Here is a 24,692-nt window from a genome sequence, read left to right on the forward strand (position 1 = left end):
TAGTGTGCTGGGCATTTGCTTTTCAACAATTTGAGTAGCTGACATGTAAATATTTTCTCAAAAATATTGAAAACCATACTGTTTCTGTTGTTATAGAGTCACAAACAAAATTATACAAAATTTTAAGAAATATTTTGAACATTATCTTTAAAATTCAGTATTTTGAAAATTGTTTATGAACTATCAAGAACTATGGAGTATGAGTTAAAATTTTTTGATATGTAAATGTTTGTGAAAAATGTAAAATTAAATTAAAATTAATTAATTAATTTTAAAAATCCTATTCAACATGAAAAAAAAAAAAACTAACCTGGGGCCAGCAGTTGGCATAATAGCTATGTCACTGGACTTCCATGTAGTAGACTGTGGTTCCAGTCCAGGAACCGGTGGCTTAAATGCACGTCAGGCCTGTGTGCCCAAGATCCCGAGAGGGGAATAGAGGAGAAGGGATTGTGGTGTGGTCATCCCCCCTGGGGGGTGATTTCTTGCTTTCTGTCTCTCTTTCTCTCTTTCCACCGAGCGCACTTGCTGTACTGCAAAAACCTCTCTTGAAAGAAAGAAAGAAAGAAAGAAAGAGAGAGATCTATGGTCTAAAAAAAGGTTCATGGAACAAGCATATTATGAAAAAATCATATATGGATTACACAAATTGTTTGCACCAAAATAAATCCATACCTTAATTCTGGTTTTCCACAATCTTTTTGCAGTCCCCTCATACATAGATGAAATGAGAAACGAATGTGTGTCCGTTTATTGCAAAGACCTGGCTCATCCGGCAGATTCAAGCTAGCCTACCTTCTGTCAGACTGAAAATACAGTACTGGGGAAGCTTTCTTTACTGCAATGTTTGTTTTTCAGTAAGACCATAGTTATCAATGTGAGAGTGCATAAGGTTTCCCAGGAATGTGCCACAAAATGCCTCCCATTTACTTTCTTTGTGGCCACACACACCTAGGTGTCCAGTTTTCTTTTCCCACTCAAGCCTATAAAGAGAGTCTGCAACCAGAAAAGAGGCGATGGAAAGAGAGGAGAACAGACTGCGTGTACCTCCTACCAACACCACAACAGAGACAGTCAGTAGTTCAGGGTGCCATGCTGGGAGCCAAAGCATGACATGAGGTCCTTTATGTATTGTTGCAAGTCAGTTCTGCCAATGCTTCAGATTTTCATTTGTTTTGGAAGAACAAATCCCACTCCTTGTGACACAACTTACAAGAATAAATCCTTTAAATTGGCTGCAAACAAAGTACCTGGATCCTGTGGTTAAGAGGATGCTTTCTGCCTTGAATTTTTAGAATAGGGACATTCGAAGGTATGAGTTCTTAAGCACTGACACTCAAAGAGGTGAGCTGACTTGTTCCAGGCAACTAGGAACCACCTAAGCTGGGGTTCCAATCCAAACCTGTCCCCCTGAGTATTCCAAACCACCTCTCACATAAAGCCCAAGGGTCAAAATACATCCTGATATCAGGATAGCTGCAGCTTGACCCAGCACATGGAGACTTTTACATCACAGGACCTTAAGGTCGGAATGACCTAGCTGTGGCATTTTAAGAACCTCAAGAACTGAAGGAGTGCAAAGTCATGTCCAAAGATGATTTAAAAAAATTTTTTTTAGATTTATGCCACAGGGCAAACCATGTGGGAGTCCAGCACCTTAACTACCATGCCACCTGCCAGCACTCCAAAATTATCTTGAAACACAAATCTCAGAGTTGAAAGAGATCAGTTAATAAAAAATAAATCACTGACTTAACTTCTTTATTTTCAAGATGAGAGGAGAGTTACAGAGAAGAAACTTATATATCAAGGTCACAGAGGGAGTCAGGACCAGAGAGAAGACCAATTCTGACCTCCCAACTCCAATTTCAATCTCTGTTAGCTCTACCGCAGTGGCTTAACTTAGTGAGGTACTGAAGGGCAATAATGGATTCCAGAATGATTTTACAATGATTGGTTGGAATTCCCCATTCTCCAGGTACTCTGGTCATTTGAAGATATACTACCTCCCTGAAAATGAAGGGAAATGTTGGCAGGGCTCCCAGGGTTGTTGTTGGATGATGAGAATTACCATGAGGTCACATGGATGTCCTTGAGGAGGCTAATGAACCTGTCTACCAGGGGCACGCACAGCGGGCCCAGGACAGTGTCCCAGTTGGGCTGCATGTACTCCGAGGCACGCCTCTGGGCATCACTTTCGCAGCAAAAATAATCAGCACATGGCGTCACGATGTAGGGGATGAAATAATAATTCCCACTAGATGCCTGGAAAAAAAGAAACAAAAACATTTCAGAAAGTAGTTAATGTGGAAGCACAGCTGTGGCTTTGGCAGGTGGGATAGGAAGGAGAAAATGCCTGAATATGAACAATTTGTGCAATATGACTACGAATATGTAGGCACAAAACAGGAAGCTGCTCGACTTCAAAAGCTCTATTCCATAGATATATTGTTTTAAAATAGGTTTCAAATGCTCAAATGTGCATATGTTTCTGAACTTCATTGACAGATATTTTAGGGTTTTAAATCTTAGGAATCACATCAATTCATTACATGCCCCCCCAAACCAGACTGAACTTGAAAGCACTGGTAACCAAGGTATGTAATGTGGCATATTGCTTTTCTTTCTGTCAGCAGAGCCGAAAAAAGCATACTGCTTGATCATTTAACTACAGATGAACTATTATAAACTTTGTTGAGGCCCAGCTGTGGTGGCACAGATAGTAGCATGCTGATCTACAGGGCTAGAAGTCACATGTGTGACCATGAGCTTGGATCTGGAGTCGACCTGAAACATGCACATCCAAGCTCCTGGCTAGCTGGAGGACTGGGGGAAGGGAATCATGGTATGAAGAGACCCCAGCAAAAGTACCCGTCTTTCTCTCTCTCATTCTCTGTTATGCTCCCTCATGAAAGAAAGAAAATAAGCACGCTTATAAAAAGAGAGGATTTCAAAACCCATTGTCGGGCCGTTCCCATGGCCTGGTGTTTAATGGAGCCGAATCCCGCATGGCCAACCGCACAGTTTAAGTCCCAGACCCAGCAGCCTGAGAAACACACCCGGCGCATGTGTGTGCCTAAAATCCTGACAGGAAGGAGAAATGGAGGAGAAGGGATTGCAGCATGACCATACCCCATTATGGGGGGCGGAGGTGCTTTCTTCCGCTCTCTAGTGACCATACGTGCCCTGTGGCAAAACAAACAAACAGGGAACCAGCAGTTAGCGTAATGGCTATGTCGCTGGACTCCCACGTAGTCGACTGTGGTTCGCGTCCCGGACTCGGTGGCTTAAAACTCACGCTGGGCGCATGTGCGTGCGTGCCCAAGATCCCGAGAGGAGAATGGAGGAGAAGGGATTGTGGCGTGACCATCCCCGCTGGGGGGGTGATTTCTTGCTTTCTGTCTCTATGTCTCTCTCTGTCTGTCTGGTGAGTGCATGCGCCCTATTGCGAAAAACCTCTCCAAAAACAAACAAACAAACAAAAACCTTGTTGAACTTTGTGCAGTGGCAGTATCGTAGCCAATGAGGTTTATCCGAGGTGCGATTATTGCTAATTGAAAAAACCTTGTTGAAAAAAATTGTTTTGCAAGAAGCATACATTATTAAATATGACTATTCTCAGAGATATTTTAAAACAAGAACCTGCTGAATTTTTTTTGTATCATCAAATATTACCCAGGTAAAACTGTATCTACAGTTTGACTATGAATTATGTTCCTTAATAAAGCATAAACATTACCTTTAAAGAGAATTATATCAGTGCTCAATGTTTAGCATACTTAGAAGATTAAAATACATTCTTATATGGCATTCTTAAGTCATACTCAATCTTTTGTCTATGCTGTCATAAAAAATGACTAGCTTCGCATTTCAGATCTTCCATTCTTATATCTCCATCAAGCTTTAAAAAAATTTTTTATATGGTGATCAGCAGTTAGTGTAATGGCTATGTCACTGGACTCCCACGTAGTTGACCGTGGTTCGAGTCCCGGACCCAGTGGCTTAAACTCACACCAGGCGCGTGTGCGTGCATGCCCAAGATCCCAAGAGGAGAATAGAGGAGAAGGGATTGTGGCATGGCCATCCCCCCTGGGGGGTGGTTTCTTGCTTTCTGTATCTCTGTCTCTCTCTGTCTTTCTGGCAAGTGCATTCACCCTAAACCTCTCCAAATAAAAAAAAAAGAATTTCTATGATGCCAGAAATAATCCAGCTAACTGCTAATTTTTAAAATTGGACTAATGAAGCTATCTAAGTATTTTGACATAATACAGGCAGAACCTTGGAAAGTACTCTGCCTTCGAGAATGGAAAGTCAAATAAGGGCTAAGGCTTCTTTTAAATTAAAAGGAAACTCATTAATTACAGAGAAAACTGTCAGAATGCCACAATCTCAAGTCAAACAGAAGGCTTGGGAAAACTTGCAACCTTGGGGAACTACTTACAAATACACATAGGAAATACATGTTTAAGATGTTTTCCTTATGACTAAGCTCTCCTTACACAGTACTCAGTTCGGCAGCACATATACTAAAACTGGAACAATACGGATTCGTGAAGTGTTCCAGGTTTTTATCATTAATAAAGTTATGGCTTCTTGTTTGAGGAAAAAATAAAGATCTGCTTACACAAACACAGGTGGCATTCTTATTTCTAACTTGGTTATTCTTATTTCTTTCTTGGTTCCATGCCAAGATGGTTCCATACAAATGATTGCCCTGAAACTCTCTCTTGTGTGTCATGTTAGGCAACTACAGCTCTGCTGGGGACACATTCTGGACCCTAAAATATTTTGCTAAAAAAAAAAAAATACCTGTGCTGCTCCACTAAAATACATTTGGGAGTGGGTCAGCGAATGCTTCCTGTAAAGGGGCCAGATGGCCAAGATTTTAAGCTTCGCAGGCTGCACAGCCTCTGTTACAATGACTAGACTCTGCTCCTGTAGCATGAGAGCAGCCGCAGACAGTGCGTAAACACCCAAGAGCGCTGCTTGAGCGGCATGTCACAGCTGTGCTATGGAGCTGGCCCAATATCTGCTTCTTCACAATCACTAGGAATTGGCTACTCCAGAGGGCTAAAGACTCTTCCCTCCCTGTAATACTTGCAAGTTCTCAAAGAGAGCTAGCTCTGTGGTATAGTGGAGAAGCTGTGTCCCACACGGTGACCACAGTTTGAATCACTGGCCCAGACAGCCTGAGACACGCCAGGCACATGCGCGAATGCCCGAAGTCCAATGGAAAACTAGAGGAAGGGAACCACCAGACTGTGGAAGGGGCTCATCCCCCCCGCCATGCAGATCACCAGACCCTGTGGAAGGGGCTCATCCCCCCCGCCATGCATACACATATGTTCTATCATGAATTTAGAAAAAAAGAAAAGACATTCTCAAAGAGGTTCAAGTTGCCCAGAAAAGTACAGTTTTGGTAGGTTAGAGGCAAACATCCTCCTCATCCATGCCAAGAAAGCCATTTTGCTAAAATAGATTGAATACCATTTATATATATAGAAGTTAAACTGCTTTTTCTTTCACCTGAAATTGGTCAATCTATAGTAAAAACCTCTCCATTTTGGACTGAAAGGGAAAAGAAAAAAATGGGTTACAGATCAGTGAGGTTTAGAAAGCAAAATATCTTTGAAGAAATTTAGTTCACTATTTTAAACATTTGAGCTGGACTGGAAGTATGAGGTGCTTTCTACATTCCCTGTCCCCAGAAAATCAACCATAACCAGTGGACTTTCTTTTTAAAAATACTCTTACGAGTCTATAAATTGTCCTGAAACCAAACAGCAAATGGAGAAATATTTGATTCTCGAATCTCTACTAAATCATGGCAGTAACGGTGATATCGGCAGCATTTGAGCCATAACCTGCTCCAGCAGTGACAGCCCAGAGTGACAGAAGTTCTACTCTCGTGTGGGGGTATGGCCAAGAAGATGGGACTCCCTCTTACTCCAGCCATGGTAACAGTTTTTCTCTGGGAATAGCAGGCCACCAGCATTCTCATCCACTACAGTCGGGTGTTGCAGAAGTTTTATTCCTGGCAAGTGCAGTGGAGAGGACCAAGGGGTGCTTTCTCCTCCCAGCCTCACTTGTAGGGCAGAAGTTCTGTACTAGGTGAATCAGGCCATGAATATGGGGCCCTTAGTGTGCTTGCCCCAGATCACTGATAGGGTGATGGTTCCATGCCAAGAGAGGCAAACTGGGAAACCCCAGGGGCTGCCATCCCTACCCAGTGCCCTACTCATAGAGTAGGGTGCCACCCCAAGAGAAGCAGACTACTACCTCTACCGCCAGCTGAAGAGCAGCAGTACAGGGCTCTGCCTAGGGGAGAGGCAGGCTGTAATGAGAGAGCTCTGAAGCTCTCCATAAGAAGTCTAACTATGTGCGACACAACATGGGGACGTTTAAGCCTATAGGCGCCATAAAATTCATTTTAAAAAATGGAGATTTTGATGGAAGACAATTAAGAGAAGGCTAGTAGTTCCTTGATAGCAATCAGTGAAAAGTAGATCAGCTAGAAGTTGGTTTTTTTTAAAGAATTATTTAATTTTATTTATTCATTCATTTATTTTCATTTGATCAGAGAGAGAGAGAGAGAGGGAAAGTAGGAAAGCAAGTCACCAGGTCCGGGACACGTAAGCCATATGGGAGTCTAGCGCCCCAATCACCATGCTACCCGCTGGCCCAGATCAGCTAGAAGATTCAGTGAGAGAACCAGGGGAAGAGACGGCTAAGAGGAGCCTTCCTGAGGTCACAACATGCCTAAAGGACTGGACTTAAAGACTACTCTTGCGAAAACCAGCAGTTAGTGTAATGGCTATGTCGCTGGACTCTCACGTAGTTGACCGTGGTTCGCGTCCTGGACCCGGTGGCTTAAAACTCACACTGGGCGCGTGTGTGTGCATGCGCAGGATCCCAAGAGAATGGAGGAGAAAGGATTGTGGTGTGGCCATCACCCTGGGGGGTGATTTCTCGCTTTCTGTCTCTATGTCTCTCTCTGTCTGTCTGGCGAGCACACGCGCCCTATAGCGAAAATCTCTCCAAAAAAAAGAAAAAAAAAAGACTACTCTTGCAAAGGGGCCTGACTTCGATTATATTAGACTGTAGAACAATTCATGCATTAGGGTATCATCAAAAATAATAGAACAATCAGCTAACAAGAGACAACTGCGTGTCACAAATAATACAGGAAGAACAGTCAGAAATTTTACAGGGAGTTCAGAGAAAGAGACAGTTCAGCTGCAGCCACTGTGATCCCTGGGTGGGGATGGACGGTCACAGTAACTGTGTACATGCCTAAGACTGTGCCTTCTAAGATGTGACATCAGAGGCTGCACACTGCAGAGAAACAGACTTCTCTAACTAGTCTAGCCAAGTCATGGAGCAAATAAACAAGAAAACAGAAAAAACCACATGTCCCAGAGGCAGAAAGGAGGGAGATCAACATCCAGAGTGTCCATAATACATTACCTAAAATGTCCAGTTTTCAACAACAAAAATACAAAACATGCAAAGAAACAGGACAGTGTGATCCATACACAGGAAAAACAGAAGGCAACAGTGATTGCCTTTGGAAGGACTCAAATATTGAATGAACAGATAAAGATTTGAGAGCAGCTATTATTAATATGTTTTAGAAACTAAAGGAAATCATGCTTAAAGAATTAAAGGAAGGTATGATGACAATGTCTCAAATAGAGAATATCAATAAAGACGAGTTACAATAAAAGAGCCAAATAAGAATTTTAAAGTTCAAAAGCACAATAATCAAAAGTAAAAGTTCACTGAAGAGGCGTAACAGGAGATAGGAGTGGCAGAAGAATCAGCAAATTTGAAGACACATCAATAGAGATTATATGATCTGAAAAACAGATTATAAAAAATAGAAGTGAACTGAGCCCTAAAATAATGTGGGACAGTTGGGACCAGCAGGTGGCATAATGGCTATGTCGCTGGACTCCTATGTAGTTGACCGCGGTTCGAGTCCAGGACCCCGTGGATTAAACTCACACAGGGTGCGTGTGCATGCGTGCGGGCCCAAGATCCCGAGAGGAGAATGGAGGAGAAGGGATTGCGGCGTGGCCATCCACCCTGGGGAGTGATTTCCTGCTTTCTGTGTCTCTGTCTCCCTCTGTCTTTCTGGCAAATGCCTGTGCCCTATAGCAAAAAAAAAAAAACAAACGTGGGACAACATTAAATATACCAATTCAGATAATAGAAGTCCCAGAAGAAAAGGAGAGAGAAGAAAAATACTCAAAAAAATAATTCCTGAAAAATTCTCAAATTTGATGAAAAACAATAAAACTATATCCAAGAAGCTAAATGAGCTCAAAGTAGGATAAAGGCAAAAGGTCCTCACCCAGACATATCTTAGTCTAAATTTTAAAAGACAAAGAGAAAATCTTTAAAGCATCAAGATAAAAATGTCTCGTCATGTCAGAGGAACTCTAATAAGACTAACATCTGACTTTTTATCAGAAACAATAAAGATCATGGAATGTTTTCTTTTCTTTAAATTTTACCAGAAAAAAATGTGTGCTCAGTAGAGAGAAAGAGGCCAAGAGAGAAAGACAGGGAAAGTGGAAAAGCACTCCCCAGAGAAGGCCATGCCATAATCCTTTCTCCTTCATTCTCTTCTAGTCTCCTCTCAGGATTTTGGACACACATATACATGCACCTGGTGTATTTTTTCAAGCCACCAGCTTTGGGACTTGAACTGCACAGCTGACCATGTAGGATCCAGCCACCTTAGCCACTATGCCAACAGTTGCCTCAGGAATGACACTTCAAAGAGCTAAAAGAAGAAAAGGTCAGCCATGAATCTTATATCCATCAAAATTATCTTTCAAAACTGAAGATGAAATAAAGGCATTTTTCAGATAAACAAAAACAGATCATTTGAGGCTAGCAGAAACATTTAATAAAAATTTTAAAGGAAGTTCTTCAGAGTGAAAGCAGAGACATCAGACAATAATTCTCATCCATGTGATCAAAACAAAGAACGTCATTAGCAAAGGTAGTTATGTAGGTGATTATAAAAGACAGAATAATGACACATTTCTTTTCCTTTCTTCTGTTAACTGATATAAAAAACTGCAGAAAATGACATATAATATGTTGAAGCTTATAACATATTGAAATCTAATATGAAAGAACTTCGAAAAGCTAATGTAAAACCAGAACTAAAGTACAAGTTTATTTTAATCAAAATAATCTCAAAATCCATGGAGTTTTTCATTGTACACATTTTCCATGAATTTCTTGAAGCCCCCTCATATATCTGATAACAACAGCAAAAAAGATAAAGGTGGGAACAAAGCTATATCAGAATTAAAAAATAGTATCAAATTGTAAGTTGAATCTACAGGAACAAATGAAAAGAACCAGAAGCAGAATTCAAGGGCGAACATAACAAATCTTTCCCTCTCAACGTATGTACACGCACAGGGCTTCAGAAAGTGCATGCTATGAAAAAAACTATGCATGAATTTCTAACTTTCTTGTACAAAAATAAACTTATATTGGAGTCATCAGAAAAGTCATGAAGTGTTTTTCTATGCAAAAATGCACCGTGACTTTTCCAGTGAGCCAATACTTTAATTCTATTTTTCTGCACAGTTTTTGAAGTTCTCTCATGTACAACCATACACACACACACACACACACACACACACACACATACACACACACACTCTTGTTCTCTTTTCTTCTCTCAGTTCTTTTAAAAGACATAATTAGGGGCCAACAGGTGGCATTGTGGTTAAGGTACTGGATCCCATAGGGCCAATTCTACAGATCAAGTCCCAGACTTGGTGGCTTAAAAAACACACTGGACACGTGTATGTGTATAACCAAAATCCCAAGAGGAGACTGGAGGAGATAGGACTGCAGAATGGCCATGCCCCCTGGGAGGGTGATGCCTCACTTTCTCTCTCTCTGTCTCACTGTCTCCCTGGCTAGTGTACATGCCCTAAAAAAAAAAAAAATCAAACAGACAAAATTACACGCATTTCCATAAAGTTTTGTTCCTACCATTAGGTCATTAAATGAAATGCTTGGTAAGTGGGCTTAAAGGTGGATGTCCTGTGTTGTGTCATGGTGCCACAGGGTATTTATTTTTTAATAGACATCATGTGACACCAGACTAGGATAATGTAATTCTATTTATACAAAAAGCATACATTAGATAAGTGCCAGAAAGCAAAAAAATACACCACAACACAATAATAAAAATCGGACATAATTGTTTGTTTTTATTTATTCTCAACACTACTATGGGTGCACAATAAAGTATAAGTTCATAAACAAAATATGTAGTCTTGCGTGACTGTGAACGCCTCACGTAGTGAATATTATCCGACTGTGGGAACGGGGCCCAGACTAAGAAATGAGATTCCTTGCGCTGGAGAACCAGTCCTAACTCTGAGCAGTTGTTAAACAGACAAGTTGTTAAAGGAGGAGTGGTTGTATAACAAAAGTATTTCTAAACATCACAACTAAAACCCTGAGCCTCTGTAACAGGTGGATTAATTGAAACTGTAAGAATTGAATTTGTATAGCACTGCTTGACATCTTAAAATGGTTTCAGAAACTATTTCTGCTGACATCTTATTTATATTATTCCTTTAGAAAACCCAGTTTTCCCTTATAGCACAAGAGTAATTTTCCCCCAATCCTGGTTAGGTCCTAAATAATGAGGTATGAAAAAGTGGATTTGACAGACATGTGCTATGTACATCACGGGTTCTTATTCAAGAAGGCAGAGCGGGACAGGCATGGCAGTGGAGTGCTGCTCATTTGGTGCTGAATCCCACATGGTCCACTGCAGCTCGAATCCTGGCCGCAGAGGCTTCGGAAACATGCCGGAAACATGCCGGGTATATGTACATGTGTGCCAAGTATCTTAATGGGATAGAGAAATGGAGGAAAGAGGATTGTGGCATGACCATGCTCCCCTGGGCAGCAGGAGAGGGATGCTTTCTCTCTCTCTGGCAAGCATTTGTGCCCTCTGGAAATGTTTTAAAAAAAGAAAAAAGAAGTGGGCAGACTAGTAGCAGCAGAGACCAATAAAGGCTTCCGCACCGTTAGGCAAGGATCCGACCCTTGGAGCAAATGTTTAGTCACAGTTAGAGAAAAATGAGGACAAAGGGAAGAAATGCATGAACTCTGAAACCAGCCAAGTGAGTTTTAATGAACAGGATTGAGGAGCAGCAGGAACCTGGAGACTTGGGAAGGTAAAAATATACTTCCTTAGAGAAAATCTTTCAGAAGGTCCAAGGAAGTTTAAGAAATTTGACAGAAAGAAACTGGGACTAATGACTACATTTGAAAAAGGAATTCATAAACTTCCAAATGAAAGCACACGCTTTTGAGTACAGAATCTTGTTCTTACAAAGAGGAAGAACAGGCCCAAACATCTTCAAATGATGGCATGCGTTTGGACCCTTGTTGGTGGAGAGACCAGAAATTGAAAAGAAAAGCAATGATTGGCATAACACATGTTCAATAGGGAACTAGGACCAGCTATTTCAAATTGTTACATTTATAAATGGAAACATCTCAAGAATTCAGCTCATTAAAAGGAATTTAACAAAGGCAGCTTAGTTTCCTACATAAAGAGGCATTAGAACCAGTAATGCAAACGATGGTACGGTACGTAAACCCTTATGTGAAACACTCTCAAAATACCTCCAAAAAAGGATTATTCTGATATAGTAAGTGAGGTCAGAGTTAAAGCCCCTTCTCTCTGATGTGGTGGGGATAAGAAATGAAGAAATCTATCCTCCAAAGATTTTAGTTCTTAACCTCACAATTGGAATTTCCCCCAGTTATTACTATCTACAGATACCACCACCATGAACAGTCTGTCCACATCATCACTGAGTTAAATTACAGGCCCTTTTCTATAAGCTCTCATTACAAAGTTAATGGTACAGTCTTTTTAAAAATTATTTAATTTTATTACTATTACTATTTTAAAATTTGCTACAGAGTATACATACTCACTACAGAGAGAGAGAGAGAGAGAAAGCAAGAAAGCAAGCTGCTAGGTCTAAGACTTGGACTGCGGAAGGCCATGTGGGAGTCCAGCGCCTTAACCACCATGCCACCTGCTGGCCCCTAACTGTAGAGTCTTAAATACCATAATTTTTAATGCCTGCCTAATATACCATCTGGTAAATCTATAGCACACTTAACCATTCTTCTATTGTTTAACTTTCAGTTTTTGAAATTTTCCTTACTGTAAGTATCACTGAGATAAATATCATTGCAGATGGCATCAGTACACTATGGTCTTTTCCTAAAGAAAGTTCCCTAGGAGTGAAATTGCTAGAGCAAGTTTAAGGTTCTTGCTAAGTGCAGCCAAGTTGCTGTCAAAAACTATGGAGCAATCTACACTCCCTCCAGTGTGTATGAGGGCATGCAAACTTCCTCCTCCTCTCAATAGAACTGGGTAAGGTTTTGTTTCTTCACATTTGCAAAATTAGGTGAACAAGAAATACTGTATCGGTAGTAAACAGGAAATCAGTACAATTTCAACTTGAGAACAGCAATGTGCTGAAGAATTCAGAGGTCCAAGGATTAAAACCCAGGTCCACGTCATCCTAGATGGATGACCCTGGAAAATGTACTTATGTATCTAGATCTGTTTTCTCATCTTGAAAATGAAGACAATAATCATGTCCACCTCATCAGGCAATACAGGGTCAAATATGGCCACTTTTGTAAAATGCTTCACACATAGTAGACACCCAATAAATATCAGCTATGTGGAATAGTTCTAGACAGAGTAGGAGTTTTGAATCGAGGGTCCATTAATTCTCAGGAAACTGTGAACTTGAATTAAAAAACAATGACATGTTTTTTAATGTAAAAACATTTAACTTTTTTTTTAATGTAAAAACATCTGGGATCAGCAGATGGCGCAATGGTTATATCACTGGACTCCCACAAAGTCAGCTGCGATTCAAACACCAGACCTGGCAACTTAAAATTCATGCTGGGCACCTGTGCATTCATGCCCAAAATCCCAAGAGAAGAATGGAGAAGAAGGGATTGTGGCATGGTCATCCCCCCCCGGGGGGGGGGGTGTTATTTCTCACTTTCTCTCTGTCTCTCCAGTGAGCACATGCACCCTACAGCAAAAATCTTGCTTTAAAATAATATATTAAGATAGATAGATAGATAGATAGATAGCTATATTTCAGTATGCTTGGTCTCTTTGGCAAGTGTTTCTATTTACTTAAGCACTTAAAGATATATTTTGAGAAGGGGGTCCATAGATTCCTTAGACTGATAATAAAGAAGTCCCATGGCTCCCAAACAGCTAAGAAGGCCTACTCACACTTTAGCAGATGCTTCATACAGAACATGACAGCTGCGACCCTAACACATCAGAGTTCATTCACTGGGTTTCAGGTATAAATTCTATGAATAACAATGTATTTTCCACTCACCAACAGCTGCCTATATTCTTCAGGACAGTGCAGGAAACCAGAGCATGTCAGGGCCTCAACTCAGTTTTCTGCTGGGTTCAATCATGGCCACCAACCAAGGCCACCTAGGATCTGCTCCCTTAGCTGGCTTCTCCTCAGGTGTCCCATGCAAGGTGGCCTAATGTCCAAGAATGCCTTGATGAAAACACAACCGGGGGCCTCATTACACCAGCACTTATTTTTATTTATGGCAAGCAGCAGGTGGCAAAGTTGGTCAACAGCAGCACAGGGTTTATAAATTAAACATTTGGAGCAAATATGATATGTAACAGTTTATCCTCGCCAACTCCATAATGAGACTTTTAGCTGGACCCTTCCAGAGAACAGTTTGTATAATGATACAAACATTTAATCAGTCAACAAATGGCCTGGTCTGAAGAAGGGGAAAAAAGGATCTAAGGCAGATGGAAGGTGGTTTAGTATGACCCAAGATGAACTGATTTCTGAGGGCTTGCAGAAGAACGCACATTTCAATTGCTGGCGGTGTGTGCTACTTGGGAGTTGTAACTTGTAATTCAAATGGATTGCAAATCTTTAGTGAAAACGGACATTGGAAAAAAAAATGCAGAAGATTGTTCCCAAGAATATTTAAGGGGCAAATGAACAAACATGGGGAAATTATTTTTTATTTAATGTGACTATGTATGACAAAGTCAATGTATTAAGGAAGAAAGTCCAAGTTGACACTACACTGAAAATGACTGCAAGGCTTAAACTCAACGGATACAATTCTTTGTCTAGTTGGAGGAGAATGTTTAAAATCAGCACACATGCATTTCTAGAAAAATGCAGGTTTTCTTTAAAAAAATCAATGCAAATAGCATTCTACATTGCTACTTTTCTATATTTATCTGGTCATAAGAGGGACAAATACACAAAAGCTGTATAACAATTTCTACCGGCGAATGAGGCTATCATGCCACTTAAGGGGTAAATGAAGATATCCCTGCTGGAAACACGCCATGCAGTATGCTGACCGAGCTGAGACAGTTGATTTACTTTGCTTAAACATTGAATGGCCATCACAAAGTCACAAAATTATTTTAGAGCTGACTCAAATCTCGGAAGTCATCTCATTAATCAACTCATTCTACAAAGGAGGAAACCAAGACCCAGCAAGGTTAACCAATTTGCCCGCAGATGACCAGAGACAGAAAAATCTCAGACCCATCCTCTCCCTTAGCAGGACTCTCATCATTAACTGTCACTTCACTTTAATTATGAAACATCCTTAAACAAATAAAGTTGTATAAAGTACCTAACACAAACAGATGGGTGAATGGTGAACTTTATTGTGCAGGAATTATACCACAATTTAAAGAAAATAGATGGGTTTCCTAGGTACCAAAGATTGTTCAGTTTGCAGGCAGCACTTGGCATTATGACCTTTGACCTCACTCCTGTGATAGTCAAAAGGCACAGAGAAAAGTTTTATGGTTTGCATTTCCAGAGTACTCCAATTTAAAAGAATGATAAGGAGCAAGACCACAGGCATGTAAAAAAAAAACAAAAGACAAAAAGACTTCAATAGAGAATGTAAGATGAGGTAGAAATAATAGAAAATAGGGATACAAATAAAATACTCAAAGTACAGAAATTTTTACATGATTCATGTTCAGTGTCTAAAATAAAATTCTCCCTACTATGGGATATAGCCTTATTGTCTAAAATAATCTGCATATCCATTTTTATTATAGCATTATTTGTAATTGCTACAGCATGGAATCAAACTAAGCGTCCAAAAACTGATGATTGGGTTGAAAAACTGTGGTACACACACATCACATAGATAGTTAGATGATAGATAGGTAGATAGATAGATACACACTATGGAATACTACACAGCTATAAGAAACAATGAGAGCCTATTGTTTGGTGCAAAATGGATGACTATAGAAGACTTGATGTTGAGTGAAGTGAACCAGACTTTAAAAGATACACATTGTACATCCCCATTCAATTTGTACTGAGTGTCTGCACTTTACGGCACAGGTTAAGCGATCTGAAGCTGTGATGGTAGAGAGGATCAGTCTGCTAGTCACAGGGGTGAAATTGGTTGGTAGAGAGTGGGTGGTTGATGATGGGTGTGAGAAAAAATTTTAAAAGAAAGAAAAAATTATAAGTGATAAAATTTTGTTTATAAGAGGAAAACAAATCAAAACCCTTTTTTTTGGTACCGTCTGAAATGGTTCGCAATAGTCTGTATTTGTTAATTTATCTGTCATCATAAGTGCGCTCTGCCTCAAAGAAAAATGACTGGTGTACAAAATGTTTACAATCTTGCAAAATTGTAGTGTTGCAACTGAAATTTATTTTGTCAATGTTTTATTTTAAAATAAAAAGAAACAATCTTTGATAATAAAATTTTCATAAATCTTGATTTCAAACTAGAAAACTCAAAGGCTACAGAAAGGAGACATGAAGCTTAATTGTTTTTTTAACCAAAGTGTCCTGAAACAATTTATATCATCTTTGATTATATAGGAGCCCAAGCCATAACAAACAAAACTGGAGAAGGCAAGAGGGAAAGAACAAGAAAATAATTTTTTTTTTAGAGAGTGAGACAGGTACTCCCCATGGGGTCTTCATGCCATAATCCACATCTACTCCCAGTCTTAGCCAGGCTGGATCGTGAGCACATGCACCAGCATGCTCAGGGAGGTCTCAGGACACGAACCCAGGACTTTTCTCTTGTGGGTCCATTAGTGTTACCATTGCACCACCACTTGCTTAAGACCAGTGGAAATTCTAGTCCACTGAACTCAAGACCTAAATATGCTCATAAACAAGGGAACAGGCTTTTAAGATTGAAGACAAAGCCCCTAATATTGACCATGTCTTTTTCTCAAAGAATTTCTAATTTATTAAGATTATAAAGATAACCATTTTAATGGGAACAATGAGTTTCTCTTAAATCTCACTGACTTTCCAGAAAAAAAAAATAATCACCTAGTCCAGAAGTCAGGAACCAGATTAGTCTTTTTAATAACATGTCTTTTAATAAGGTGCTTTTTAATAATGTGACCCTAGCTTGGAAACTTAACTCTGCTCTTTATAAAACAACAACAGTGAACTCTGGCTTCAGGACATGACAAATGAAAATAGGATCCAGTGTACTTTCAGCAATTTTTCTACAAGTGTTGGGTGGAACACCTTATTTTCTCCCAGTGGAAGGTATATGTTCTCCATGGTTCCTCCTTGGTGAGGCTATACATAGCTTTCTGGTATTTATCCAATTCAAGGGAAAAAATGAGTTCTGTGCCTATCGACCTTAGATAGATAGTTCTTAGTCTTGGGGTATATATAAATTGTATGTTTTACAGATGAAATTATTATAATGTTGTAGACACTCAGTTGTGCTACCCAGAGTCACCCTTCAAAAAAGGATCTGCTGGGAACCAGCAGTTAGCGTAATGGCTATGTCGCTGGACTCCCATGTAGTCGACTGTGGTTCGTGTCCCAGACCTGGTGGCTTAAAACTCACACTGGGCATGTGTGCGTGCGTGCCCAAGATCCCGAGAGGAGAATGGAGGAGAAGGGATTGCGGCGTGACCATCCCCCCTGGGGGGTGATTTCTCGCTTTCTGTCTCTGTCTCTCCCTGTCTGTCTGGCAAGTGCACGCACCCTATGGTGAAAAACCTCTCCAAAAAAAAAAAAAAAGGATCTGCTTTCCCACCTGCTGGGAGCTCCTTCAGGTATCATAACTCATTTGTCATCCTTGGCAAAAACAATTGGCTACGTATGCAAGGTTTCATTCTGAATGCATAGATGAATGGAACAGGGGCGTGGAGGCGCCCGCCCTATGGCATAGATGAATGGAATAGAACTGAGAGTCCCAACTAAAACCTTATATATCTAATCAATTCTTTTCGGCAAGGATGCCAAAACAACTCAATGAGGGGGACTGTCTTTTTCAAGAAATAGTGCTGGGACAACTGGATATGCATATGCAAAAGAATGAAGTTGGACACCTACTCCATGCCGACACACTTAAAATGGATCAGAGACCCAGATGTATGAGTTAAAACTATAAAAAAATTAAACAAAAAATACATGAGTAGTATTTTATGATATTGGCTTAGGCTAAGAGTGCCTAAATATAACACCAAAAGAAAGGATTGATAAAGCCTCTGATAAGCTCTTTCCTTTCAGAGTATGTAAGGAACTCTTACAATTCCATATAATAAGAAAACAACCCAACTAAAACTGGACAAAAGATTTGAGTAGACATTTCACCAAAGACTATGAATAGCTAATGAGAACATTAGCTTGACATCATTAGGGAAATACAAATCAAAAACACTCTGTGATATCTATCACTTCATACTCACTAGAACATCTATGAGAAAAAGACAAAACCAAGTATTGGTGAGGAGAAGCTAGAAGCTAGATCTCTCATTGCTGGTGGAAATGCAAAGTGGTACAACCACTTTGGAAACATTTTGGCAGTTTCTTAAGAAGTTAAACATAGAGGCCAGTGGGTGGCATGGTGGTAAAGGCACTAGATTCCCACATGGCCAATCCTGATTTGAATCCCGGACCTGGTGGTTTGAAACTCACACTGGGCATATGTGTGTGTGCATGCCAAAAATCCAAAGAGGAGAATGGAGGAGAAGAGACTGCAGTGTGACCATCTCCCTTGGGGGTTGATTTCTCACTTTCCTTTTAACTGTCTTTCTCTGTCTTTCCAGCAAGCACATGCACCCTATGGCAAGAGCCTTTAGAAAGAAAAAAGACGTTAAGCATATATTTACCATATGACTCAGCAATTCCATTTCTAGGTACCTACCCAAGCGATTTGAAAACATACAGCCACAGAAAGACTTCTACTTGAATGTTCATACCAGTGTTATTCATAACAGCCCCAGTGTGGAAACAACTCAAAATACCCATCAGCTGAGGAAGGGGTAAATAAAATGTGGACTAGCCATACAGTAGAACGTCAGTAATACAAATGAAAGAACTACTGATACATGCTACATCAAAGATGAACTTCTAAAACTTCACATAAGTGAAAGAAAGCAGATGCATGAGACCACATAGTGTATGATTCTCTTCATATGAAAAGGTCTGAAAAGGCAAATCTATAAAATCAGATTAGTAATTGCTTGGGGCTATGGCTGGAAACAGGGATTATCTGCAAACAGTTGGTTGGGGGGAGGGTGATGAAAACGCTCTAAAACTGGATTGTGGTGATGGCTGCACAGTTCTGTAATTTACTAAAAGTTATTGAATTCTGCTTTAAGTAGGTGAATCTTATGGTATGTAAATTATATCTGAATCAAGCATTTAAAAAAAAGCCTGAAGCACAAAAATACAAATATAATCTGAAACACATAGGTGAGCACAAAAGGTAACACCATGTTTACACGGAACAAAGGAGTCCAGAATGGCTGCAGGTGGTCTAGCCAGAAGCCCAGAGATCACCGTCTTCCATCCTTTACGTCCTCCACAAAGCAAATGCTTATAGTCACAGAGACAATCGGGACTACCTCTCTGCTGAATGAAGCTGAATTCAATATGTTATCAGGCATAATTTTAGAAAGATCAGATGACTCCCTGTAGACAGAGATCTCAAAGTATCTTGGTTTTCACATATTCATAAAGTGACATATTCGACAGATGACATCTGTATCCCTGACTCATAAGACTTTATTGCTTACAAAGTACGACTACATTGTATGATTTTTTTTTAATCTTCCAAAATGATCACAAACCCATACTTGCATCAGAATCTCTCTCAGAACCTTTTGGGTTACCCGATCCAAGCATCTGATTCCAGCGTTAGCCCAATCCACATACAGGGACAACTGAGCAAACGCGCCTTGAAAGTTACCCAACTGGGTTCGATATTCTATGTTAACATTTAATCCCCATTAGTGGCAGGATGTCCATTCTGCTGACCTAAGCTTGCGTTCTGTTTGTCCTACTTTCAGTCCATCTGGAATGGGAGAAGTAACTTCTCCTTATTTTCAGACAGAGGTACTATTTGAAGATGACCATTAATGGTACCTCCTGAGGTTGATTTTCTTTCCGTCTTTCTTTTCAGGTGCTATTTTCTGTCCTTCAGGTCACCTTGGGTCCTTTTTTCCCTTCTGAATGTCTAAATTTTCGCACTTTACAGAGCATGACAAGCAAGTCTGGGTACCAAATTCTAATGTCATGCCAAATACGGCAGAGAGATTAGTTTCCAAATCCTTTAGAATAAGTTTGGTCCTAACAAGCAAACAAAACACCTAGGAATGATGGTGCCAAATTACGCTTAGAATTACTAAGAAAGCTAAGAAATTCCTGAGTGTTAAAGAGGAAGACTGTACTAGAAGAGAAGGTAGTGAAATTAGAACAGAATGGCACTGAGCCTCCCAGAAAACAAGAATATTTCTAAGTGTGGGTATGGCCAACCGTAAGGAGAGGAAAATGAGTTGTCTCCATTGCTCCTTGCCTTAATGTAACTCTTGTTATTTTAAGAAATAAGTGTTTCAGGCCAGCAGTTAGCATGGTGGTTGGGGTGTTGGACCCCCACATGGCTGACTGCAGTTTGAGTCCCAGACCTGGTGACTTGCTTTCTTAGTTTCCCTCTCTCTCACTCTGAAAGAATAGAAAAGGCTCCCACAAGTGGACAATGTCAGTACACAAATAGGACAAAATGAAGTCGCGCATCATCCCATTTCTCTTCTGAGATGAACCTGAAGCAACCCGGATACCTTATTTTACAGGCCAACTTGTTAAACCCATAATCCAGTGGTAATCACATAAACTACACAACTCAGTTTCTGGAACTTCATCTTCAGGCTGTGGAAGGAGGGTCAAGGTTTCCGCCTCAGGTGGTGAACTCTGTGGGGGTCCTCTGTGAGGAATCCCAGGCCTCAGCTGCTGGTGAGGCCTTCTGTGGAGGGCTCAAGTCAGCAATGCCCCCTGAGTCCCTACAGAGGGCACTCTGGAGAGAGCTCTGCCTCCTGAGCCCTTTTCTCCCCCCTCCCTCTCCCTCTAAGAAGTCCGACTGGGACAGAAAAAGAGGCAGGAGGCCTTCCCTTTCCAGAAGGGCCAGTGGAAAGTAGGCTGAGGTCCAACAGAGAGAGATCAAGGGCCCGTCCTGAGGCTAAGTCATGGTTTCTTAAACCACGGTGCCATAGGTCTGGGAGATGGGCAGCCTGGGGAGCATTCAAAGGTGGGGGAAAAACTTTCTGAGGCACAATTTTCAAGAACGTGATCTTATTTACATGTTTGTAGGGTGGTGGTTTCATTATATTATTCAAATCAACCTGGAAATAAAATGATGTAATTGCAAGAATTTTTAAGCCAAGTCAAGAGACTTTGGTACATATATAGGACAGAAGGAAGTGGAATTCTGTCCCACTTCTTTTCAGCTTGCATCAGGGAACTTCAGTCTAGGCTCTCGTATTAACTAGGGTACGAGTTGACATTCCTCCATTGTTAGGGCAACTTTGGTGGGGAAGTATGGGAGATACTAGCTCCAAGAAAACAATTCCTAGTGGTCCATGAGCACATAGATATAACTCTGGAGGAAATATCCAGATGGTTCCAAGTTCAAAGCCTTAGTGAGTAACTAAGACCATACCTATACTGGCCTAACCTTGCCTTCTGCCTCGCAGCCTCAATGGCTGAGTAGAGCCTAAGCTAGGTGGAGAGTTGAGGGATAGGGGCGTGTATAGTTGCCCTCCTCAGAAATATAACCATCGAGCACCATTAAAAATTACATCACTACCTTGCGATTTCCTGGCAAACATTTTAACAATTTTCTTTTGCAAGGCTAAAAATCTGAAAATGTAATACTCACTGTGTTCTTTTGAGTTACTATATCCTGAAAAGAAAAAGAAAAGATGAATATAGCTTTTCCACCCCCCAAAAAAAGTTCATTTCCATAAGCATTAGCCAGCACCCCTCCCCCAGCATCCAGTACCACTCCTCTAACATCAAGAGTTAATCACTTAAAACCTCCTGTTCAAGATGCTCCAAACATGATGGACCTCTGAGAATGGGAAAATTCTCATCCCAAGGAAAATTTTCCATAATTGATGAGCTTAGGAACTACTGGGGAATATTTCTGCATATAAGAACTTTCCCACAGCCATGCACGTGTGTGTGCATGTCCAAGATCCTGAGAGGAGAATGGAGGAGAACAGATTGCGGCGTAGCCATCCCCCCTTGGGGGTGATTTCTCGCTTTCTGTTTCTCTGTCTCTGGCTTTCTGGTGCACACGCCCTATAGCAAAAACCTCTCCAAAAATAAAGAAAGAAAGAAAAGAAAAGAAAAAAGAAACTTTCCACAGCAAGGGCAATGGTTTTGCCCAAAGGTATCTTAAAATGTAAGACTGAGGTGCTGAGTGCCCTGCCTCTTGTCTTCCCAGATAAGAATGTTAGCAAGGGAAAAAAAGCCCTAAGAAGGTCCTTGCTAGTCTCTGGTCCCTTTTGTGAGCCCTTCAATGCTAAGGCTGCAGGCCTTGCCACAGCCAGCCTTGCTCCAGAAGGGGTGATTCTGGTAGGATTCCTGCCACCCCACTAGAACTGCCTAAGAAGGTTCAAATCCAGTAACAGCAATTTAGTCAACTCAGCATGACGGTTATGCAGCCCTTGACAACAGCCAACATTTCTAAAATATAATTAAACAGTGCCTTATAAGACATGCTTTATATATTCTGAGATTTCTATTTTGCGGTAGTAAGTGTAGACTGCTCCTCCTGGTGTCTGATATAAGTGACTACCCATTTCCATCATAGGACTTTTTTTGTATTATTAAAAATTAAAGCTTATCTAGGTTATGGGACATTCCAGAGGGCTTCCTTAAGGCACAGTTAAGAAAAATTGGGATTGAATTGGAAAAAAAAAATACATCCTAATTCTACATTTCTCATAAAAATATAGGTTAGTGCTCAGGGAATAAATGTAAATTAATTCAAAAAGTTTCAGAAAAAAAAAGCTCATGGAAATATGTATAGTGGAAAAACTATGTATGAATTTCAAAAAGTTTTTGTACCAAAATACATTCATACTTTAATTGTAAAAAAAATTAAAATAAAATTAAAAAATTGAATAATAATGACAAATAAAATGAAATAAATAACAATTTTTAAAAATAAAAATAAAGAGACCAGCAGTTAGTGTAATGGCTAGTCGCTGGACTCCCATGCAGTTGACCGTGATTGGAGTTCTGGACCCAGTGGCTTAAATTCACGCTGGGTGCATGTGCATGCATGCCCAAGATCCCGAGAGGAGAATGGAGAAGGGATTGCAGCGTGGCCATCCCCCCTGGGGGGGGGTGATTTCTTACTTTCTGTCTCTCTGTCTCTCTGGCGAGCACACACACACGCTCTATAGCACAAATCTCTCCAAAAATATATAAATAAATAAATAATAAAACAAAATGAATGAATAAATAAATTAAAGAATTCTAAAAAATATAGGTTAGTAATCCACAGTTTCACGTTTTCTAAATTCTAAGTATTTCTAAGTGTGCCATAGTGAAAAATGAGGAAAAGAAAAAAAAATCAACATCTGACTATCTAAAGTAATTTAAATTGGCTTATTCTTTTGGGAAACTATTCTACAATATAAAGTACACTAATAAAGCGGTTTCTTCTTCCACTATCCTATGAATGACTTCTTAAAATACAATACTGTGCTATAATTAGAGAGCACACATCTATGTAAGGAGCATATGTTGCTTAAGACATATAGGTTACACATCTGAAGCAGGTGGTATTTCTATCAGAAAATAATCTTGAATCATTACAGAACCCGGAAAATCTGGTTAATATTAAATCTCAAGAAACACAAACAAACATGTCTAAGTTGAGCTTTAAACCACATCATTATTTACTAGTGATTTTTAACACCGAGGAAGGCAGACATTTAGAAATAATGTCTGTGAAGGCTCACTCTCTAAGCTACTGGTTCTCACACCTGGTTGCACATTTGGGGAGGTTAAAAAAATCCCATGCCTGGGCCCCACCCCCAGAGGTTGTGCCATAATTGGTCTGGGGTGTGGCCTAGGTACTGGGATACTTCCAAGCGCTCCAGGTGATTCTAAAATACAGTCATGGCTGAGAAGCATTGCTGTAAGCAAACTAACCCTGTTGTCCTAAAATGATTTAACATAGTATTAGTCAAAAATATTAATATTAGCTGAATCTTGGAACAACTGTTAAGACATTTACATTTTACAAATACAAGCATTTTAAAAAGTACCAAGGTATCAAAAAAAGCTTGTATCAAATTTGCAAGATATGTTTTAGGAATACTCCATAATTACTGAGTTGTGTAGGAACACACAGCTTTCAGTTCGGCTTTGCTTTCAGACTGGGAGCAAATGACAGATCAAAGACTGACTATGTATGTCTATGCTAACTTGTTCTGCCTATATGGATAATTATTAAAAGTCTTTATGTGTTATCCAAGTTGAAAACTGATTTTTTATAATATGTAGGTTTGGAACAAATTGCCCAAGAAGAGATTCAGAGTGGTGCGCTTGCTCCAATAGAAACCAGCAGGAGTTTTGCCTTTGCTTCTCTAACAAGCCTGGAAATGCTCAAGCTGCCTGCAAACACGGGGCTAAGCATAGGTGCTCACACGGTGGCCAGGAAGTGATCTGTGGGAGCCAGAACCTGGGATGGAAAGGAAGGAACTGCATGAGCAAATCTTCACTGTTTCCCTCCAACCTCCTGTACTACAGTCACACTTCAGCTGAACATATAATTGTGCTTTCCCAGAGCGAAGTATTCAGGAGAATGAACGATGCACTCTACCTTCAATGAAAGAGCAGTATCGGCATCCGTGTCGTGGTACAGGATCACGTTATTGGCCATGTCAAAGCTTTCACGGACTCCAAGATGGTAGAAGAGGGAAGGCTGTCTGGAGACATCGCTCATGTCCACCACGGCAACATCTGGGATGGACAATGAGAGGACAGGTGGGGAGAGATGATCTGTTTACTTAATCTACTCACTGGTGACTGTCAATGGGAGCTGTGCCAATTTGTATTTAAGCCATCACCCTTCAAACAAAAGGTCTCACATATTTATTACTGAACTAACCTGCCAATGCAGAACATGGAAACAAAGTGAAACATCATTTTTTTCCCCAATAAAACACCCCCAAGTGTCCAGAAAGTGGTGACCATTTTCTTGTTTTTCTTTTTTTTAAAAAAGAATTATTCATTTATTTCCATTTGTTATTATTATTA

The 24,692-nt window shown here is 40.3% G+C and overlaps 1 protein-coding gene and 1 non-coding gene across 2 annotated transcripts in view; one reads left to right on the forward strand and one right to left on the reverse strand.

Moving 5' to 3' along the window:
* Positions 1 to 24,395, reverse strand: part of MAP3K15 (mitogen-activated protein kinase kinase kinase 15) — a gene marked incomplete at its 5' end in the record, with an annotated part of 118,727 nt that extends 94,332 nt beyond the window's left edge. Inside the window, 3 exon segments of the mRNA XM_014591371.2 lie at positions 2,072 to 2,265; positions 21,292 to 21,315; positions 24,256 to 24,395. Of these exon segments, the coding sequence (XP_014446857.1) occupies positions 2,072 to 2,265; positions 21,292 to 21,315; positions 24,256 to 24,395 (358 nt within the window).
* On the forward strand, positions 3,494 to 3,637 carry LOC114009573 (U4 spliceosomal RNA). The gene has a single exon (XR_003550968.1). It is a non-coding gene; the product is annotated as a U4 spliceosomal RNA (small nuclear RNA).
* Positions 24,396 to 24,692: the final 297 nt, after the last annotated feature.

The sequence above is a fragment of the Tupaia chinensis genome, unplaced genomic scaffold (assembly GCF_000334495.1).
Source record: "Tupaia chinensis unplaced genomic scaffold, TupChi_1.0 Scaffold000567_1, whole genome shotgun sequence".
Taxonomy (NCBI): Eukaryota; Metazoa; Chordata; class Mammalia; order Scandentia; family Tupaiidae; genus Tupaia; species Tupaia belangeri.